We start from the raw sequence: 22,648 nt of genomic DNA, 5'->3' as shown, positions 1-22,648 counted from the left end.
TCCTGACACCCACACCTTCTTTCTGTAGCCCGTTGCCAGTGACAAGCTCAAACCTGCTGACTATCCTGGGATGGTTCTTTCATTTACTCATTCATTCATGGATGGAATAGTAATAAATGCAAATGGCATTCAGATCATGGTCCATAGTTCTACAGCTAGGAACCTGTTGACTTCTAAGCTAAGCTGAAGCAGCAAGGAGACAATCACTATCATATGTATATTCAGTGACTCTTACAGATGGTTATAATCATGCTTAGTGAAAGATATATAGTGAGTGTTAGCATACAAAGATCAGGGAAATAACATCTCAGTTAATGTCTTCAGATTAGGAAGTGTGGCTATTTCCTACAATACCCCTAAGAAATGGTTTTATGACTTAATTATGATTCAGATAGCAGGAGCTTTATTGGAGTAGGAGAATATGTTAATATTGTAGAGGAAAGAGGATACCTAATGATAAATTAATGTATTTTCAGAGCATAATTCTTAGCACCAGTTTTTATTTTGATCACAATATTCTACTATCACAATAAGGATTTGCACAATTACTTCTATTTAAATCATTATTTCTTTTTAAAAATCCTGTTACATAATTTGATCACAGGAGGCAACTAAATGCAATATAATTTTACTTGCCAAGCATGAAGCAAGCTTTCATAATAATAATTAATCACAACTGAAAGGCATCCTAAAATGCCTATATCATTTTTCAGCAGTGTCTCTATCTTTGCTATGATACAGCAAGATTAAACCCTTTGATTCTAAAAGAATGAGAGGAATCATCACAAAGCAAATAATTCTCAATATAGTTATGGGGGAAATTTGGGCACATTGTTGGTTGTTAGCAATGAAGGGAGTGCTTTGATTTAGGAGAAAAGAGAACAGAAATGATATAAAAGTTAATTTCCAATTCTTGAGTGTTAACAAAGTGGAAGAGGGAGAAATTAGATGTTTCATTTCAGAGTTAAAGAAAATTTGGGACTTAAAATTGCTTTCAGATTCAAACTTTATATTGAACATTTCAATTACCCTATGTGACATGTGGGCTGATTGTGCTTTCAGAAATAAAATGTACAGCAAATTTTCTAAGATTTCTTTTTACATTCTTGAATTGCTATAATTGATCTATAGCTATCTTTGTTTCCTTTTCAAGCTTGTTGATGAAAGTTTTTCTTACTAAGAAAAAGTTTATATTGTGATCACTTATATTTACTAAACTTGGGTAATACAATTACGTGGTTAACATGCCATAGTTTTTTGTGTGTGTGTTTTTTTTTATAGAGGAATATAAGATCTATTATTCTTCTTTCTGTACCAAACCAAGGAAACACAGGATCTGTCTCATCCATCAGTAAAGCTGAGTGGCATTTTTTCCAGGCCACAGCCAAGAGATCAAAACCCTGTTACTGCGTGTTTGTTAGAAAGTGGTAGTGTATGCACTCAGTGCATTTTAAAGATGACGACCCGTCATCTTTAAAACAAGCCTATTCATCACTAACTATCAATTGCAAGGCCCTCATTGCACCTGCTCTGAGTAACTGTGTATTTACAACTGAAACGTTTGCTCATACATTTATTTTGGGGCTGCGCAAGGTTAGCTCCAGAGAACTGAGAGAAAAAATATCCTACTTAACCCTGCACACTGATCTCCTTTCATTGACCTAACCCTGAGTTCTATAAACCTGGGTGCACATAAACCAGCCTAACAAGAGACTTTGCTTTTTATACACAGGAGGAAACCCTTCAGCGGGCACGAGAGGAAGAAGAGAAAAGGAAGGATATCACAAGTCATTTCCAGACCACTCTGACAGATATCCAGGCCCAAATTGAACAGCAGAGTGAGCGAAATATGAAGCTGTGTCAGGAAAACACAGAGCTTGCAGAGAAACTGAAAAGCATCATTGATCAGTATGAGCTCAGAGAGGAGGTGAGAACCACATCAAACAACTTAGGGGCACTATATATAGATCCAGATCTGGGCTGTGAAGGTGGGAGACTTGGTTAATAAGAAAGTTATGGCCAGCCCTCTCAACTGATTAATATTTAGGATTGGATTTCTTTTACTAGCCAAAATAAAAACAGGTGGTATTGCAAAAGACCTGGCTAAAAGCCATATGGGATTTCTTTGAAACTGGAATCATTGCAAAGCAAAGGCAATAAATAGGAAGTAGTAGGCCGTGAGCACAGTTATCCTTGAAAATAGTATTTCTCAGCTTTTTAAAAACACTTTCTACAGAGCTAGGAAATAGCTCATAGACCCCCTCTTAAGGATCATCATGTCAACTAAATGAACCATCTGTGTTCTATATGCCCTGCAAACCAATAATAGTATTAATAATATAATAATTATAATATTAATGGTATTATTTATTCAGTGCTGAGTTTATGCCAGGAAAGGCGCTGAGTACTGTACTTTACATACAATATGTCATTTCCTTGTTTCAACAATCTTATGCATTAGATAATACCATATCCACATTATATGGGTGGGAAGCAGAGGCTAAGATTAAATCACTTACCCATAGTCACAAAAGCCAAAAGAGTTTTGCTTTTAATATTTTACATTAGGGAGACTATGAGGATCTTTTAAAATTCCAAAATTATATCTTAATATTTAATATATTTTTAAGACTCCAAAAGCCCTCTCAGGGTTTTTATATATCATAATTTACCCCATCCCACCCAAATTTTAAATGTCTGCCTTAAATGTCACAGAACATAATCAGAGTGGCTCTGTTGGCAACGTGCTAAGATTTTATCAAGAGAAAAACTGAGCCAATAGCACACAGAAGCAGCAGTTAGGTAAATCAAGACACCCCTCACAGTAAGCCAAAATGCCATGGTACCATTTTATCTTGTCACCAAGATCAATTCTAGTCCAGAGTGGAGGTTCAGGCAAAAGCAAAAGGGAAGAAGCTTTAAAAAAAAAAAAAAAAAAAAAAAAAAGTCCATATTCTTCAGAGAGAGACCAGATAAGAATGGCCTGGTAGACCAGTTGTACATTCTTGAGATTGATTCTAGATAAGCCCCAAGGCTAGAATCCCATAGGTCCTCTTGCCGATGGGGCCTCCTAATGACCAAGAAATTCTCTACGCTGAGGTAGTATTCAAAGCTTCTCTTCACTAAGCTAGTTGAGAGGTCAAAAGATGTAGAGGAGGCAGGAGCACATTTGCATATCAATTCATCAGTGACCCTGGCCCTTGTTTTGCCCACCAGAGCAACAGAGTTGAAGTGGGGGGGGCTCCCCCCTCAGTCCCAGACCCTGGGCCACAGGGTGGTCCCCCAGAGCTGCGTCACAACCCTTGAGACAAGAATGTGGAAGAGAATTCACTATGATAAATTGTATGAATATGATTAAAAGCAGTTTTAGATTCATAGAAATCACCAAAATCCTGAGTGATGGTGCTGTAGCCCTTGTCATATACATCAGTCTGCCATCTAGCATAATAAGTGGCATCATATCTAGTAGTTACTAAGTTTAGACAACAAAGTTGGGAGTTTCTGGAGCTAACATTCCTGAACTCTGACACCTCTACCTTTTGCAGCCACTACTTTGTATAGTGCCAAATGCAGGGGACTTCACCAATTTATGACTTTTATACAAAGTCACAAGTGATGCCAGTGCATTTATTCTCCCCGCCTCCCTTTTCTTTAAATCTCAAAACCTGGAGAACATGTGTGTCGATATTACTTTTTTATCTTACATTTCTCAGCACCAATAATAAGTCAAGCTTGATATGTGCCATTTATTTTCCCTTAGCATCTGGACAAAATATTTAAACACAGAGAACTGCAGCAGAAGCTGGTAGATGCAAAACTGGAACAGGCCCAAGAAATGATGAAGGAAGCCGAGGAGCGACACAAACGCGAGAAGGAATATGTACTTATCAGTGTGCTTGTCTGGTCTGCCTGGGGGTCAGAGAACCTCTGAGAAAGTTGCTTTTGATCAGAATCATAGAACACGAAACTGATAGAGGGAGCCTGAGCTTCCCTAGAGAACCACATTGGCCAGCCCATAGAAGGCACTATACCTACATGGTTTTTGACATAAAATAGTCACACATCCATTCAACAGACCTTTTTCAAACACCTATCTTATGCTAAGCAGCATCCTAGGTGCTGGGGGATAGCAGTGAGCAAGACCAAGAAGGCCACATCCCAGCACAGAGACTAGAATCTAACTAAGAAAAGACAGGCAATAAGCAAGCAAACAAAGAAGGAAAATTTCAGATAATAATCAGTACTATTAGGAAAATAAGGAGGAACTGAAACAGGGCAGAAGGAGGGGGCTACTCTAGACGGGGTGACCAGGAGCCAAATTGCGTAGCTTTGTAGGCTTGGAAAGTAGTTTGGATTTTATCCTAAAGATACTGAGAAAGTCCAGGTAGTTTTAGCTAAGGAAGTGACATGATCTGCCTGGCATCTGTAACAGATGAATTTGGCTCCTGGGTGGAAAATGAACTGAAGAGGGACAAGGATGCTACTGCAGCAGTCTGGGGGACTAATAGGTCAAATTTCTAACCCAGTGTTTCTCAAAATGTAATCCATGGAACACCAACATCCAAACTGCCTTGGAGTTTTGCTCTCACTATAGACTTTAATCACACTCTATACTTCCTAGTTTACATTCTTTGAGAGGGATCTGCATTTTAACATGCTCCCTAGCAGATTCTGATGCATGCGATGGTGGAGAACTGTGGTCTAGGAGAATAACTTTGAATTTACTATAAAGGAACAGCTGCTCACAACAATGATCCAGGTGGGGGTGTTCTGGAGATGTTCAAGCAGACGCTGAATGATGGTTAAGCAGGACTGCTAGAGAAGGTTCCAGAATTTGGTGGGAGGTTAAATTTTATGTGATTCATGCTTGAGTTGCAGATTATTTTTTCTCTTTTTTATCGATTAGAACCACAAATTTTCAGTGACGAATCCAACTGTTCAGCTGTTTTCTTAGCCTTCCTAGATACTTTGTGAAGTTCCCAAAAAATTACTTAAGAGGGTTAGTTAGCAAGTCATTACGTTTTACACACAAATTATTGTCACATGGTGATGTAAAGGGCAATTTGACAGTCTTTCCATGCATTCTCTCTCCTCACAGTTGCTGAACCAGGCAGCAGAGTGGAAACTTCAGGCCAAAGTGCTGAAGGAACAAGAGACAGTCCTGCAGGCTCAGGTGAAGTTGGAGTGGGGGGGGGGCAACAATGCATGGGGTGTGGCTCTCCTCACTATTTCCATATTTCGAACCAAAGCTCCTCTGCACCAGGCCTTACTTGTGGCGGGGCCAGGGGTATAGGAGTTAGAAATGAACACTAACTGCATATTTATTATTTTAAAGTAAAAAGAAAAGCACAATATTATATCTAAGAAAAATAAATGCTCCACAACAACAACATCCAGTCAGAAGGTTTGCTGACATACCAGTGAGGGCCCTGAATAGCCAGTCAGAATGAGCTGGTGTCCAGGTTCCTGCCGATCTTTCATAAAACATCCTCTCTCTCTCCTCCCCATTACCCTACTAAAGTAAGAATAAAATGTGAACTGATCAGATGCACCATCTAGAATATCCTTGCTTGTCTGATACTATTTATAACATAAAGAAATTGGAAAAATAAAGCCAGCGCCAAAGTTTTCATGCTGTCAGAGGGCAGCCTTGTCGGCGGTTAATGACCAGAAACAGTGGACAAGGAGGGAACAATTTTGATTTGGCTTTGTGATGTCATGTGTGTGTTCTGTGGAGACTGCAAGAATCCATATTTCAGACTCAAGAATAAAGCCTCAGGCAACAGATGACTGTATCCATCTTTCCCATGCCCTTGGGGCTCTGCCCCTTCCGGAAAACGTTCCCTGTGGTGTTCCGGGTGAGGCATCCCAGGGCTGAGCTGTAGAGGGGCGCTAGCTCCCATGCTGGGAGTCCCAGTGCTACAGGGACTGTAAGTCACAGAGAGCAAATAAACTCACAGAAGGTGAGGAAATCACAAGCCTTCCAAGCTGGGCAGCGGTAATTTCAGATTTGGGTAATTCACTAGTAAATGTTTATGTGCGGACTGCTATATGCTTACTCAGAATAAAAAACAAAACCAAAAAACTTGTTCACTACATGAATGAACAAGTTCAATGAATACTTGTTCATTTTTAAAGAGACAGATAAGAAAAATAAGAAACTTAAAATCACAAATCATTATCACTGCGGACAAAAATACAGATAACATTTCCATATCTAAACTTCCTGAAGCAGACTTTTCCAATGTGTGAACCGAATGCAGTGATAATTGTTTCTCCTCAGTAATATAAAATAACCCATCGAAATCATTTTTAAATACTCATTACATAGGAGTTTGAAGTATAATGTTTCTTACTATTAATAAAACTAAAGGATCCAGAGTTAAAAGACTAAACGCTAGAGTTACAACTCAAGATCATCCTCTAGGTCATCACAGAGCCACCACATCATGGTTGTGGGGTAGGTGGTAGGCAGTGGTCGCTCTCTAACCAGAGGTGGGCAGGAGGAGAGGAGGTGTGACCTCACAGTCATGGAGACAGTCCAGAGAATCAGGGCAGGGCTCCTGGCCCCATCTCTGCCCCATTCGCAGCACAGAGCCTTGAGGGGTACAATAGACAATATTTGAAGCTATTCATTGTTCACATCGTTTGTGACGAGCAATATCTACTCCTTTATACTAAGTGGTGATAATGAACTTGAGAAGGGTAGGTTAATACCTTAGACTCTGGGCTAGAGAGCCATGTCTTCAGCTGGCATCAGAATCTAGGCCTTTAAAGACCTGTGGAATAAAACATAAAGGTGTGATCCAATATCCCACCAATACCCCCTCAAATTCGAAAAAGCATCTACCAGGAATTTTAGATTTGCCCATGTTCCTCGTTCATCCCTCAATACTGGACTGAGTCCAGGGACCAAGGTCAGAGTCCTGGCTCTTCTGCTCAGAATTTGTCTGACCCTGTGCAATCCATCTGAACCTCCCTACACCTAAATTTCTTTGTCCGTAAAATGCATCAGTGATCCCGAGCTGAAGTTCTCTGACCTCTGGGAGGCTCATCACTTTTCAGTATTTCCAAAACATAACAGCATACAAGGCGGCAGCTACGATCTAAAATATAGTAGTTTTTGACTATATATCAGTTCTCCCTCAGCAGCTATGCGTGGCAATTATTCACGTGTTTGGTTAAACTTATAAAAGGAAAATGAGTTAATGAATATGTAATATATGCAGTTTGTTTTCAGGTTACACATGCAAAGCACTTAGCTCCATGCCTGGCCCATAGGAAGCATAATTAATTCAACCAATATTTATTGAGCACCCACTCAGTGCTAGGCAAGGTTCTAGGTGTAGGAGATACACTAATCAATAAGAGAATCAAAAATCCCTACCCAATTAAATTCACAATCTAGTGATAACAATAATATTAATAAAAATGCTAACAATTAGGGTGTGAGCTAATACAACTATTATTTCATGGGTGAGGATCTACGTAGGGATGTATGAGACAAAAGGAGTCTTTAGTTGCAAAACAGTTGAAGAACCGCTGGAACGGATGATCTCCAGACCCTGTCCAGCTCTGTTCTTGAATGCAGAGAACTTCCAGAATCGAAGCCATGTGGCCCGAAGCTGGGTTAACCTAGCCTTCTCCTCTCCTGCTTTGTTTTCCATCATGTGGGGCTCTCTGCAAGGACCCTCCCTTGTCTGTCTCTTGTCTTCAAGGCACTTTTCAAAACTCCAATAATAACTTAATCTTCAAGAAGAATATAGAGGTCCCCAAACCCTATGTGTAATCATGTTTAAAGTTCCTCTTCAAAAGTAGCAACATTATATTTTTAAAACCTTTAAACCTGGAGAAACAAAATCTACCACAGGTCAGTGTGCTTAGCCCTTGAACACTTCCTTTGATTTTACAGTTTGTTTGAAGGAGTGGAGTGGTAGGAGACAGAGGTCTTAAGTCCCCATTTCTACGGTCTGAGCAAGGGAAATAACAAGGACAGAGTGTGTTTTACTAGACGAAGTCACTTTCAGCCGTAAGACAACAGCTTGCCAGTGTGGGGCATGGTTTTCACTTAGGGAAGAGATGTCTGGCTCTCAATTATACAAACCAAGGCAACAGAGTAAATGTCAGACATGATCAATGGGATACAATTGTCACTACAAATAGAGTGTTCATTGGATCGATACGGATGAAGATGGTAGATGTGGAAAGTCAGCAATACAAACAACCCAGCCACGCGGCCACAAAAATACGGCCCAAGGGAAAAGATCATTGAGTAAATTGTTAAAGACAGTAATCATAGCCTTTAAACCCAGAAGTCCTCACCTTCTGTATAGAGGATGAGAGATTACTCTGCGACTACTACAATAACTGGACTTGTTCCCAAACCAAATCTCACAAGTTTGCTAAGACAATTCCTGGACACGCTTCTGTTTCCTAAATGCTATGAAAGTTTGTATTTAAAATTCAGTGCTCCATTAAAAGAACGTGTGTGTCGCTCACCCACTTAAAACTGAAAATGTTGGGGCAATTGTTGTTATTTCTGACCCCAGAATAGTTTGTTTCTATTGCTGCCTCGGGTAGGAGGACTGTGAATGACCTCTGGATATCCCTTCCATGGTGCTCTGAAATACCAAAATAAGAGCAGAAATAGACACATGAAACCAAACATGCATCATGTCCGCATAATAGTGAGAGGGGAGGTACCACCAAGCAAATTGGCATAAAGTAAACAGGAAGTGCCCATTTTTAGTTAGTGTGAGTAAAGAGTGTTAGAGTTGGTTACCTGAGAAAAGAATAATCCACACAGATTTTGCCACCTACAACAAAGAGGTCAAATAGGAAGAAAAGCAGAGTATGAAAAACAGTTCTAGAAGGGAAATGGGGAGTTAACTGTTTCCTGGGCGTCGAGTTTCAGTTTTGCAAGATGAAACTTCTGGAGATTGGTTACACAACCATGTGAACAGAGTTAACAATACTGAACCGTGCACTTAAAATAGTTGAGATGGTAAATCTTACATTACATGTAATTACCCTAATTAAAAAGAAAAAAAAAAAGTTGAGGGAAGAAAAAAAACGGTCACTAGAAAAAGGCCAGGAGAAGTGGTAATGAAATGAGACACCGCTTCCTGGCACTTTGGGTGTGTCTGCCTTCTCCGTGCCACAAGAAAACATGAGGAAGGGAAACAAAATCTGCCCAACGCATACACCCAAAAGAGCGTTTTGCCCAAAGAAAGGGCAGAAGCTGAGCAAGCTGGGCGCGGTTGCCCCCGCTGATACTGACAAGGTTGCGCCTGAGAGGTGGACGGCGCATGCGCCCAGTCGTGCCCCTCCTGTGGGCCTCCTGCGGCTCCAGGGCCGCAAGAGCGGATTTGGGAGGACTTGCTCAGGAGCCCGGAGTATCTGCCACCCTCCTGTAACTCTGCAGGAATTACTGAGAAGTGTGGAAAAGACAGGAGAGAAAGTCAGAAAAAGAAGCTTAACAGGAGACCTGACCAGGAATGCAAATGAACGGATTTTGTAATAAAAGGTGAAGAGCATCAGCCTGGAGTAGCTGTTCCTACCCTAGACTGCTAGATCAGGTGCAGCATAGATAGCCAGTCCCATAGAAGCTTATCCTCGGATTAAGGGGCTTGACCTACTGATGGGCCCTGAAATCAATTCAGTGGATCCCAGCCAGTACTTTGGGGAAAAAAAAAAATGAAACAATTAAATAGAATAGGTCAAGAGTGTGTTGCACATAATGAGTTAATGAGTAAGGATTGTCTTATGCACTGTGTGTGTGTGTGTGTGTGTGTGTGTGTGTGTGTAAAATCCTGGGGTACCCTCCTGGCCATGACTTCCCTGACGCTCCTTTACTCAATCTTCTTTAATCTGTGTGCCAAGGAACCACAAGAAACAAATTTTAGGCCAGCAGCATTGCCCTGTCACATATTCACAAAGCTAAGGCGTGATTTCAAGATGATGGCCAGCCATTGTTTGACTTTTCTTTGGAAAATCTATCCTGTGGAAAGATTTTATGTTATCATTTCGTTGTTCTTGTTTACTGTGGTAAAATCTCTGCTATTCTAAAACATTTGAGAATAAGCCATTCTAGATAAGCAGATTTTCTGGGTTCTAGGGGTTGAGTCCCATACTCTCTCTACCTCTCACACCGAAGACTGAGAACTCTCCAATCTACTGGCTTCCAGTCAGTGGGTTTTTTTTTTTTTCTGCTTTCAAAATGACAGTGTCACAGGTACCACCAGCTAGTCTTTCGGTGCCCATTTTGAGGAGTTGGAGCTGCTCCAGGCATTCAACAGTACCAAATACTCATTTGAAAATGCAGGCTTGGGGCACCTGGGTGGCTCTGTCGTTAAGTGTCTGCCTTCGGCTCAGGTCATGATCCCAGGGTCCTGGGATCGAGCCCCTCATCAGGCTTCCTGCTCCATGGGAGGCCTGCTTCTCCCTCTCCCACCCCCCCTGCTTGTGTTCCCTCCTTCGCTGTCTTTCACTCACTGTCAAATAAATAAATAAAATCTTTAAAAAAAGAAAAAAGAAAATGCAGGCTTTACTAACATGTATCATCCATATTAAATCTCCATTCCTCAAAGCATGCTATTCTAAAATCATTTTCAAAAGCAAAATTTTATTATTGCATTACTGTCACTAGCAACACACTCTCTTTTCCTGCCCTGCTTTATTCCTACCCCAAATGCAACCCTTGGAATAAGGATGTAGATAGAGGTACAAGGTACTACTCCCATGGTGAGCCACACACTTGCCAATGCTAACCCATATGATGTTTGATATTCTATGCATATTAGAAAAGGCATTTCTTCCTCAAGACTCATTCTTTCCATCTGTAGGAAATTGGTATAATAAACTGGTTTTGATGAAAAGGGACATTTAACTGCTATTGGCTAGAACACTGTATTCAGAAACATACAAAACCAACTTGACTAAAATGTGAATGGCGGCTGCTCAGTGTGGCACAAGCTGTATAATGGCAGCCACCCATGTCTGGTCCACCTTTCCTACCACTTCTTTTCATTTGTCTACTTTCTCACTCCCTTCAAGACCAAGTGCAAGGCTCGCCTTCTCCACAAAAACATGGCTCACATGATCACCTGCCATGCTCACTTCCTTCTCTGACTGGCACTATCCTTAATGAAGTGGTCACTTTGTATTCACTGTTCCACAATCAAGTTGTCTTTGAGATTATCTTCCTATCAGGAGCAGAAGTCTCTCAAAAACAGTAGTCACGTGTTAAATGCTTTTGTACATAGAGTCAATGCATATATTCAGTGCTCAATAAAAGTTTGTTGGTAAAAGTTTTGATATAATGAAATGGTGATGACATGTCATTATTTCATTTTTCCTTAAAAATGTACTTCACTCGTACTCACTGACTTAGTTTGTTCTCATAGTAAATAAAATAACTGAACATATTACAAACATTATATTGAAAATTCCCTCAAGTCATTTTTCTTCTCAAATAATGAACAATGACATGTTGTTTTGTTCTAGAAGCATTCTGAAAGCAGCCCTAAAATAGATCCACTCTTTCCCCTATTTACAGCTTACTCTGTACTCTGGAAGGTTTGAAGAGTTCCAGAACACACTAACAAAAAGCAATGAGGTGTTTGCCACTTTCAAACAGGAAATGGATAAAGTGAGTATTATTATTTCCCCACAAAATCCTGCATTTTCTATTTTGACAGGCAATTCTCCTTTGGGTTCATTTTCCTCTCATTAAGATACTTCAGTGCATTTCATGAAGTAATGAAACACAAATGAGATTTTAGACTGTATTTTTTTTATTGGTAAGTATCTGGTAAATTAATCTCAGGAAGAGTCCAAAAACGCTAGGATACACCTTCACTCTGAGAAAGAATATTTTCCTTTTCTAGTCCATTGAGAGCTAAAAAAAAAAAAAGAAGAAGAAAGAAAAAGAAAAAAAGAAAAAAAGACAAGAGCTGGTAATTTAACATTATGTTGTTTATACTAAATTTTTTGAAAAATCTAATTTTTAAAGATTGAAAAAACAACTTTCATACAATGCAAGAGGAGAATTTTAGAGTAGAAAAACCATTTCATACAATCCTTCTTAGAAGAGAATATATGTAGTATGTTATAACTGGCAGAGCCTTGAATGAGAAGGAAGCCTGAATTCAAATTCTGGGTATGTTGTCACTCCTCAAGTAGCACTGGGCAATCCACTTAACTTCCCTCCAATTTTATTTTTCTTATCTGTACATTAAGATACCATTTCCCTTGCTGACTTCACAAGATTGTGAAGTTCAAATATAAATTAATGTATTTTTAAAGGGTTTTAAAACTTTCTTCTACCCTTTTACAAATATAAAGTGCTAAATATTATTATTGGACATGTTTAAATTTTATTCAATCCAATATTTTCCCAAAATAAAATTAGCATCAGAATTGTGTTTCTTAACAGGCACTGGCATTAACCTTTTTTAAGTGCACAAAGCATCCTTTTAAAACATTTTCTTGGGGCGCCTGGGTGGCACAGTCAATTAAGCATCTGCCTTCAGCTCAGGTCATGATCCCAGAGTCCTGGGATTGAGGCCCATATCAGGCTCCCTGGTCAGCAGGGAGTCTGCTTCTCCCTCTCCCTCTGCTCATGCTCTCTCACTCTCTCAAATAAATAAATAAAATTTAAAAATTTTTTTCTTAAAATTATATGATAAATTTCACAATTCAATGAAAAAACATAAATAGGCCAACACTTGTTAAAATTACTACTTTCCCACTCCAGGATGAATCTATCTATTTTTCAAAAATCTTTTTTCACAGGGCGCCTGGGTGGCTTAGTCAGTTAAGCAGCTGCCTTCGGCTCAGGTCATGGTCCCAGGGTCCTGGGATCGAGTCCCGCATTGGGCTCCCTGCTCAGAGGGGAGTCTGCTTCTCCCTCTCCTTCTGCCTGCCTCTCTGCCTATTCTCTCTCTCTCTGTCAAATAAGTAAATAAAAATCTTTAAAAAAAAATCTTTTTTCACTATAGTGTGTTAAGATTAGAATAAATATTAGAGCAGAAAAGTATTTTTACTTATTTCAAAATTAGTTTTGATATTGGAATAAATATTAGAACAGAAATTTTTAATCTGGAATTTATTTATAGACTTTTAAAGTCACCTTGAGAATTAGCACACACACACAAAAAACTGATGTGCATATTGCATTTCTTTGAATGTGTTTCCATAGATTTCATCAAATTCTTAAAGAGGTTGATGACTTTAAAAAGTTTCTAAACTACTAACTTGGTTAAGAAATGATCAAAATTGAAAACCACTCAAAGCTCCCCTAGCTTCTCTATAGAGCCCAGGGGCTGACAGCCTGGGCCCAGCCTCTGGCCTCCAAGCATACACCGCCTCAGACAGCATGGCACAGAGCCAGCAAGTGCCCAGGTGTGGTTCATCCAGAGAAACTGCACCCGATTACATGCCTGACCTTCACTTCATCCAAGCAGAGCAGAGATCCAACAGTTTCAGGTTTAAAAAAGATGGGCTGCATTTTATTAACTTCTGTATCCCTTACACCCAGCTCCTTACTGGTGACCAGCAGACACTCTGTTTATGTTGCATTAAATGGAATGAAATAACTCTAGTCCTACTCTTCTGCTAACTCACCTGAATATTCTTCTACCTCTCTGAACCTCAGTTTCCCCAGTGATAAAGTGAAGGTGAAAACAGAACCTTCCTTTTGGGACTGTTTCAAGGATAGAATGAATAATGCATGTAACCACATTCTATGAATCCCACGACACTCTACAAATGTGAAGACAGAGGGAGCAGGAAGATGGTGGTGGAATATGAGGATTCTAGACTCACTTCGTCCTAAAAACACAACTAGATAGCTATTAAATCATCCTAAATACCCCAAAAATTGACCTGAAGACTGACAGAATGAACTCTACAACTAAAGGGAGAGAAGAGGCCACATCAAAGAGGTAGGCAGTGCAGAGCCGTGGTTCAGGGGAGAAACAGATCGCAGCTGCTGTGGAGGGGAAGGAGCTGTGGTCGTGGAGAAGGGTGAGAGAGAGAGGAGCACACAGGGAAATGCACAAGGAGAACATCTCCCCAGAGCCATTGGCTTGGAAAATGAGAAGGGCTGAATTTTGTCAGTTCTTGCAACCTGTGGGTCTTAAAGCCTGGAGTTTTAAAGGTCAGCAGTCCTGGCTGGAGAGAAGCATGCAAAAATCCTAGGGTAGACCATGTGGAAATGGTGATGTGAAGGACACCTGGGGCACACAGTGGGGAGATTATTCCTGCTTCTCAGAGTGTGTCCCTGAGGGGCAGCATTCATGGAAACACCTCTCCAGGAACACAGGAGCTGGCCAGCACCATTTCCCTCCTCTGCTCCTCAGCATAAATGTAGAGCCGCCTGCGGGAAGCAGCACAGCACGGACACCAGCCGCCACAGCACACACTGGAGACCTTCCCTGAAGCACCAGACTCTGGGCACTACATGACCTGTTCTTTATAAGGCCATTACCTTCAGGAGCAGGAGACGTAACTGGCCTTTCTAATGCAGAGAAGAAGACAGAGACTTAGACAAAAGGTGAAGATAGAGAAATTGATCCAAAATGAAAGAATAAGATGAGACCATAGCCAGAGACCCAAGCGGAACAGATATAAGTAACATGCCTGATGGAGAACTTAGAGCAACAGTCATAAGAATACTCACTGGCCTTGAGAAAAGAATAGAAAACATCAGTGAGACCCTTACCACAGAGATGAAAGAGTTTGAAAAGAATCAACCAGAGATGAAGAATGCAATAAATGAGATTGGAAACAGGCTTGTTGCAATGAACAGCAGGCTGGGAGAAGCAGAGGAACAAATTAGTGACCTGGAAGACAAAGTCATGGAAAGTAAAGAAGCAGAACAAAAGAGAGAAAGAAGAATTATGCAACATGAGAATCAACTTAGGGAATTCAGTGACTCCATCAAATGAAATAACATTTGTATTGTAGGAGTCCCAGAAGAAGAAGAGAGAGAAAGGGGGACAGAAAATTTATCTGAGGAAATAATAGCTGAAAACTTCCCTAATCTGAAAATTTCCCTAAGGAAACAGATACCCAGATCCAAGAGACACAGAGAACTCCCATCAAAATCAACAAGAGCAGGCCAACACCAAAACATACTGTAATTATGTTTGCAAAATATAGTGATAAAGAAAAAATCTTAAAAACAGCAAGACAAAGTCTTTAACTTACAAGGGAAAATCCATAAGGCTAGCTGGAGAGTTCTCAACAGAAACTTGGCAAGACAGAAGGCAGTGGCATGATACATTCAAAGTGCTGAACGGGAACAGAAATCTGTTGCATTTTTATACGCCAATAATGAAGAAGCAGAAGGAGAAATTAAAAAAAAAAAAATCCCATTTACGAGCACCAAAAACTATACGATACCTAGGAATAAACCTAACCAAAGAGGTAAAAGACCTGTACTCCGAAACTATAACACACTGATGAAAGAAACTGAAGATGACAGGGGCACCTGGGTGACTCAGTCGGTTAAGCCGTTGCCTTCGCTCAGGTCATGATCCCAGAGTCCTGGGATCGAGCCCCACATCAGGCTCCCTGCTCAACGGGGAGTCTGCTTCTTCCTCTCCCTCTGCTGCTCCCCCTGTTTGTGCTCTCTTGAGTGCTCTCTCCCTCTCTCTCTCTCTCAAATAAATAAATAAATTATTTTTTAAAAAAAGAAATTGAAGATGACACAAGAAATGGAAAGACATTCCATGCTCATGGATCAGAAGAACAAATATTGTTAAAATGTCTATACTACCCAAACATCTATCTACACATTTAAAGCAATCCTTAACAAAATACCAACAGCATTTTTCACAGAGCTAGAACAAACAATCCTAAAATTTATATGGAACCACAAAAGACCTCAGATAGTCAAAGCAATCTTGAAAAAGAAAAACAAAGCCGGAGGAATCACAATTCCAGACTTCAAGTTATATTACAAAGCTGTAGTAATGAAAACAGTATGGTACTGGCACAAAAAACAGACACATAGATCAATAGAACAGAAGAGAAAACCCAGAAGTAAACACACAATTATATGGTCAATTAATCTTCAACAAAGCAGGAAAGAATATCCAATGGGAAAAAGAATGTCTCTTCAATAAATGGTGTTGGGAAAACCGGACAGCAACATGCAAAAGAATGAAACTAGACCACTTTCTCACACCATACACAAAAATAAATTCAAAATGGATTAAAGACCTAAATGTGAGACCTGAAACCATAACAATCCTAGGAGAGAACACAGGCAGTAACTTTTTTGACACTGGCTGTAGCAGCTTCATACATGTTTCCTAAGGCAAGGAAAACAAAAGCAAAAATAAACTATTGGGACTACATCAAAATAAAAAGCTTCCACACAGTGAAGGAAACAATCAACAAAACTAAAAGGTAACCTATGGAATATAGGGAAAAGATATTTGCAAATGACATATCTGATAAAGGGTTCATATCCAAAATATATAAAGAACTTTTAAAACTCAATACCCCAAAAATGAATAATCCAATTAAAAAATAGGCAGATGACATAAAGAGACATTTTTGCAAAGAAGACATGCAAATGGCCAACAGATACATGAAAACGTGGTATATTTATATATACAATGGAATATTACTCAGCCATAAAAAAGAATGAAATCTTGCCATTTGCAACAACACGGATGGAACTAAAGAGTATTATGCTAAGTGAAATAAGTCAGTTACAGACAATTACCATGTGATTTCACTCACATGTGGAATGTAAGAAACAAAACAAATGAGCAAAGGGAAAAAGAGAGAGGGAAAGGCAAACCAAGACATAGACTCTTACCTAGAGAAAGCAAACTGATGGTTACCAGAGGAGAGATGTGTGGGGCGATGGGTGAAATAGGTGATGGGGATGAAGGAGGGCATTCGCTGTCAGGAGCACCGGGCGTTGTATGCAAGTGTTGAATCACTATATCATACAGCTGAAACTAACATTACACTGTATGATAACTTATTAGCATTTAAATAAGAACTTTTTTAAAAATGTAAAGACTGAGAAAATAGAAAGCTGCCTTTGTGTAGCTACTTCTCAGGTGTGCCCAGATAGTATCAACATTTTAATGGCTAAAGAGCCCGTCCAGCTTCCTCACTGAGAGTCTCCTATTCAATAACGTAAAAAATCTAAACTGCAAGCTTATTCTTGTGACTAAATAAAGCAACTTTTACTTTAAACTAAAGAAAATGCAATGAAAAAACAGGTTGGACCTAAGGAGCTTCCTTCTTCCTGAACTGGCTCGGGTACAAATAAGTTCGTTCTCCACTGACCTAAATGATTCAGAAATAAATATGACTCTCCCCACTCGATCTTCATTCCTCAACATTAGACTTGTTTGCTTCAACAGCTAGTAACAAAAGGACTTTTCTTGGCATCACATATGGAACTAATAGCTTTTTTGATATATTAAGTCTTCAGAATTAACATTAAAATACTCACCTTTTTGTAGACAACTAAGAAAATGAAGAAGTTAGAGAAGGACACAGCCACGTGGAAAGCCCGGTTTGAGAACTGTAACAAAGCCCTGCTGGACATGATTGAAGAGGTAAGAAGACTTCCCCCCCAGCTTATTTTCCCCTGTCTAGTCCAAATATTTGTACTCAGAAGATAATTATAACCTAATAGTACAAATTATTATCTTTGAAAAAGAGCTGATTTTTTTTCTGAGACGTGACATATGAAATTATAATAAAAATAGAGCAAAAAAAATAGAATTGGGTCCAGACTCACAAAGAGTTTTGTGACCCTAAGTCACATGCCTCCTTGCCGGGTCCAAAGCTGTCCTTAAATCAGCTCCATGCCTGCTCGACTGCATTCCTTAAAGACAGGACAAGTGTCTTACTTGTCTTTGAATTTCCCCAGTGCCTGGCACATAGCAGGTGCAGAATATATTAGTGAGTTGATTTGAACATATGAGAGAAGACACCAGCCCGAGCACCCAGGGTATGTACTACTTTATAGACAGATATGGGGATGTATTGTTTAATTCTTCCAACAGGCATTTAATTACGGTAATATGTCAGGCTCTGTAGGTGTTGAGCCAAAGATACGTGGCCCTGAATCTGAGAGGCAGATTTTACAGGCAAAGGTCTCTCCATGTCAACAAGCAAAAAAAAAAAAAAAAAAAAAAAGTCTTAAAGGGTACAAAGTAGCACAAAGGTGGAGGCAAGGAGTAAGATGATTAGGAACGATTTCATGCACAAACACACCAACATTTCTACAGAAAAGGAGGAGAATGGAACAGGTTGAGCAAGCAGCATCATGAATTAGTATGTGGGGAGTTTCTGTCGTTATAATTACTGTTCTAACAATTCATCCCAAATTGCAACCAATTCCAAAGAGATGAGCTTATTATTCACCAACATAAATCAAACATTTGCTGGATTCACATCCAGCAGTTTATCTATAGACTAAATGAGCCACTGCTGACAGCCAGGTCCCCCTCCATCTCATTCATTCTGCTACTGGAAGACATCTAAGTCCTGGAAGCAGAAAATGCATCTACTTTAAGATGTTGGAGGCCTTGGCCTGAAGCAGAGAGAAGTTTTGCCATCTTTCTCTCCCAAAGCAAAGGATACAGTGATTAAAATTCTACCAGAGTCTCACACACTAATGGAGAAACAGCAGTGATGCCCCTGGCCAGGTGTCTGTTCAGCCACCTCTCTGCGGTCAGGCCCCAGAGGCTGGGGTAGACAGATTCCCGGACAAATGGTTTTGCTTGTCTCCAGACAGCGTCCTGGCAATTTTGCTTTGTTGTTTTATGCTTTTTTGCTTTCTATTGTTTTCAAATCACAGAAAGCACTGAGAGCTAAAGAATATGAGTGCTTCGTCATGAAAATCGGGAGGCTGGAGAACCTCTGTCGAGCTTTACAAGAAGAGAGAAATGAACTCTACAAGAAAATTAGAGAGGCAAAAATGCCTCAAAAGGAAGACCGAAGTCAGCCCACCTCCGACGAGGAGCCCGAGTCCACTGTGTCTGAGGGGGTGGGGGTTGATGCGGAGGCAGCTGAGAGTGTTCACAATGCTGTGAAAAATCTGGCCACAGCCTTCATGGTCATTCATCAGCCAGAGTCGACCCTTGACCAGGCCAAAGAAATCCAACCAGAATTCAGCAGTCCTCAAGGGGATGGTGACTCGGCTCTCCAGGAGCCGGCACAATCCCCTCTGAGCCCTTTGTGCCATTCAGAGAGTTCCCTGCCTCCCCCAGTTCCTCAGGCTGAAGCCGAAAGAGGCCATGAGGCAGAACTGCCCCCCAGGCCCGGGAACCACCCCCTGGGGTCGGGAGCAGAGGCCCAAGACCGGGGTCCCCTCGCAGCAGCCCAGGCTGATCAGCCACCCCACAAGCCAGAGGCAGAAGCTTCCAGTCAGGCCCGGCCGTCCCCCCGCGAGGCCTCCCTACCTGCGATGGAGGCAGATGGTCCTGCTCCACCACCCACGGCAGCTGAGCAGATTCCAGCTGGGGTGCTTGGATGTGGGCCCAGCAGGCTGCCGCCCCCACCCCCACCGGACACAACAGCAGGGGGGCTGCCAGCAGGGGCCTCAGGGGGGCCCCAGCTGCCCCAAGTGGCCGACACCAACCTAGAAGGAGTAGATTAAGCCTCATGGTGCCTTCCGAAGGTCTTCTTCCTGACGTTACATCTCCATCATAACAGATTGTCTTCTGAAAAGGCATTAAGGGCTAGGGATGTCTAAGGGAAGAGACTTACTTAGAATCAAGACATTTTCAAATCTTATGCAGAACACATTCATCCTGTGCCATTTGTTCTCAATTTATAACTGATTTGGAGTTTTTCTATTTAACGCAGGTTGATAGTATAATTTTCCCAAATGGCAACAGAACATACAAATAGAAAATTCATATTAGTTTTCCACTGAGATGGTATTTATTAATTTCTTAATCAACCAGTAAGATTTGGAGTTTCAAGACTTCCACTACAATTTAGAAATACAGAAAATGTGATGTTTCATTTTATTTCCCTATATAGTTTTAATAAGTTCCAAAGTAAGTAATGAATGTCCAGGTTCCATTTAAGCATTATATACATAATATATGCATACATGTGGGTATGCGTGTGTATATATATATATACATACATGTATATATGTCTGAATATATACATATGTGTGTGAATATATACATATATGAGTTTATGCACCTATATATACATGTGTATATTTTATATATATATACATATGTGTGTGTGTGTGTGTGTGTGTGTGTATAAAATACATACACCTCATCCCTTTTTGGAGTTGTCTCATGCAAAATATTTAGATGGTAATCAAAAAAAACATCTCTTACTTGCTTGGGATGAGAGTAGATTAATGCTCTATGAATCAGAAGCAGGTTCAGAACATAAGTATGCAGGCCATGTAATGTTGGGCAGAAACAAGTAACTGAATGGTACATCAATAAATCCAAGCAGTTGATCAAATGACCGAACAGCAGTTGGGTCCGACTGCGAGTGTGCAGAACACGTAGACACGCAGGTACGCAAGAGGTCGTAAACAGAAAAGGGGAACAATCGCAGCTGTAGACCGCTCACCTCCTCCAGCTGCCGCTCGGACACAACTCAGAGCACTGCCTTGCTACCCTGCGTGGTGAGGCAGGCACTGGTGGCTACCTGCACGGAAAGTTCTGGAAGTGGGAAGCGAGCCAGGGCATGGAGGGATTGAGGGCCCCCAGACTGAGACGAGGCTGCCCCCTGTGCTACGGGAGTCTTGAGAAAGAATACTCACCTGGCCCTGCCAAGTCCCCAGTTCCCTCACTGTCATCTACTGCTCTCTCTCCAGAGGGGCTCCCACCACTTCCTGCTGTCACGGCTTTAATCTATATTCTCAAAACACCTGCACCTTTTTTTGAAACCCCCGCCCCGGACTTTGCAGGAAATTATACCTGGCCTTCATCTCAATTACTGCTAACTAAAAGCTATTATTTTTCCAAAGCAGAAGTCCACACAGTTTTGCAATATGAGTAATGAGGTGTACAAACCAACACGTTATCTGCTTTGTGGAATTCTCTACAAAGAACAAATGGGGCCCTACTCTAAATATTTTGAAAAATAGGTGAGGACTCAGAAGAAGGCAGAAGCTAGAGACACCTGGGGTTGTCTACCTGAGTATTACGTTACCATTGCTGGACAAGAACTTCTAACACCACTGAGAGTATAAATCACTCAACCGAGGGTAGAAGGAGGCTGGAACAAAGAAACAGGAAGCAAGGGAGGACAGGAGGGCAAAGGAGAAAAGAAGCGGGAGAGGAGGGAGAAAAGGGGAAAAGGTGTAACCCAGCCCTACCTTAAAAGTTGAATTCAAGTAGAAAAATGGGTGAAAGCAAGATTCTCTACAATTCATCCAGAAAACCGTTCTTGAGTGTCGCATGTGGCTTTCTGCCAAGGAACACAAAGTGCTTGTAGGCAGCAACCATATGCTCCAAGAATTGTAAACTGCATAAAATTTGTTTGAAGTAGACAGTGAGGGTAATAACAAAATGCTAATCAGGAAAAAAAAGCATATCACTATTTGAGAACCCACGTATTTTTATTTATTTTTTTCCCATGGATTTTTAAAGGTTCAAAATACTATAGCCGTAGATGATCCAGCCAAATTCAACATTACTGGAAATCTTAGAGATTTAAACATTAATTTAATTCACAGCCAAGTACTCACCACAACAATCCAGGAGGGTCTCATTGCCCACTATTTACAGAAGCTAAACTTCCAAGAACGGAGTAAGGTTAGATAATCATAGTAAAGTCTCAGTCTGAATGTTTCGCAAGACAAACAGGCAGGAGAGGAGCCAAAATCTGGTAAATCAAATATTCTAATACCTAAATTCTTTTTTTTTTTTTCACCCAAAAAGCTTTCACAGCAACACGTTACGCACTACTGGGTATATCTTGGGCCGAGTTTCAATGCAATACCTTGCCTAAACTTTGCAAAGCTTAATATAGGCTCTGGAAGGATTATTTTAATATTCAAAGAATGTTTTATTGTAGTCCTCTGTGTTAAAATTCAGCCTTACTAATTATCACAATAACTCATCAGACCTGAAAGAATAAGGAATTTCTATTCTTTATCAAGTTCACGTAGCTCTTTCTAGAGATGCCAAGTCTACTTTCCAGAAACACCAGCATTGTTTGCATTTTCTAAATTAAATAACTCTAATTTATGTATCTATTAAAGTTACTTCTCTTCCTGAATGCCTACTTTTGTTACTTCCATGTGTCAATAATACCTAACAAAGAGTATGGCTTTAAATTGTTGTTGGCTACATTTTTGGTCTCTGAGTCGAATGTACATATAATGAACACTTTGAACACCTTGGCATGTGTCTGTGTGTGTGTTGTGTGGTGAGAGAAAGAGGAGCGAAAGAAGGGAGAGAGAACACGACTGCCCAGAACTGGTGAGAGAGCAAAAGCCCAGCTCCTCTGCCTGGCCCTCAGCTGCCCGCAGAGATCACATGGCTGATATTTCTCCTTGGTGTCCCGACTCCAGTGAAACTGTTTCCACAGGTTGCTCGGTCATGTGAGCTCTCAGAAACACTGAGGAGCAAGGGAGCAGGTGAGGAAGGTGTCAGCTCATTGTACCTCTCTACCT

General features: G+C 40.7%; 1 protein-coding gene across 2 annotated transcripts in view; it reads left to right on the top strand.

Moving 5' to 3' along the window:
- Nucleotides 1-22,384, top strand: part of TXLNB (taxilin beta) — a 42,246-nt gene extending 19,862 nt beyond the window's left edge. For both annotated transcript variants that reach the window (XM_073894013.1, XM_073894012.1), the window contains 6 exons: nucleotides 1,733-1,927; nucleotides 3,761-3,880; nucleotides 5,099-5,173; nucleotides 11,558-11,650; nucleotides 17,499-17,594; nucleotides 18,845-22,384. In XM_073894013.1, the coding sequence (XP_073750114.1) occupies nucleotides 1,733-1,927; nucleotides 3,761-3,880; nucleotides 5,099-5,173; nucleotides 11,558-11,650; nucleotides 17,499-17,594; nucleotides 18,845-19,645 (1,380 nt within the window). In that variant the 3' untranslated portion in view covers nucleotides 19,646-22,384. The remainder of the gene's footprint in view (nucleotides 1-1,732; nucleotides 1,928-3,760; nucleotides 3,881-5,098; nucleotides 5,174-11,557; nucleotides 11,651-17,498; nucleotides 17,595-18,844) is intronic.
- The last annotated feature ends 264 nt before the right edge of the window (nucleotides 22,385-22,648 follow it).

This window comes from Callorhinus ursinus, unplaced genomic scaffold (genome assembly GCF_003265705.2).
Source record: "Callorhinus ursinus isolate GAN/ISIS: 27379988/994484 unplaced genomic scaffold, GSC_fseal_2.0 scaffold6, whole genome shotgun sequence".
In the NCBI taxonomy this organism is placed as follows: Eukaryota; Metazoa; Chordata; class Mammalia; order Carnivora; family Otariidae; genus Callorhinus; species Callorhinus ursinus.
Note: the sequence above shows the minus strand (reverse complement) of the source record. Positions and strands in the feature narration are given on the sequence as shown.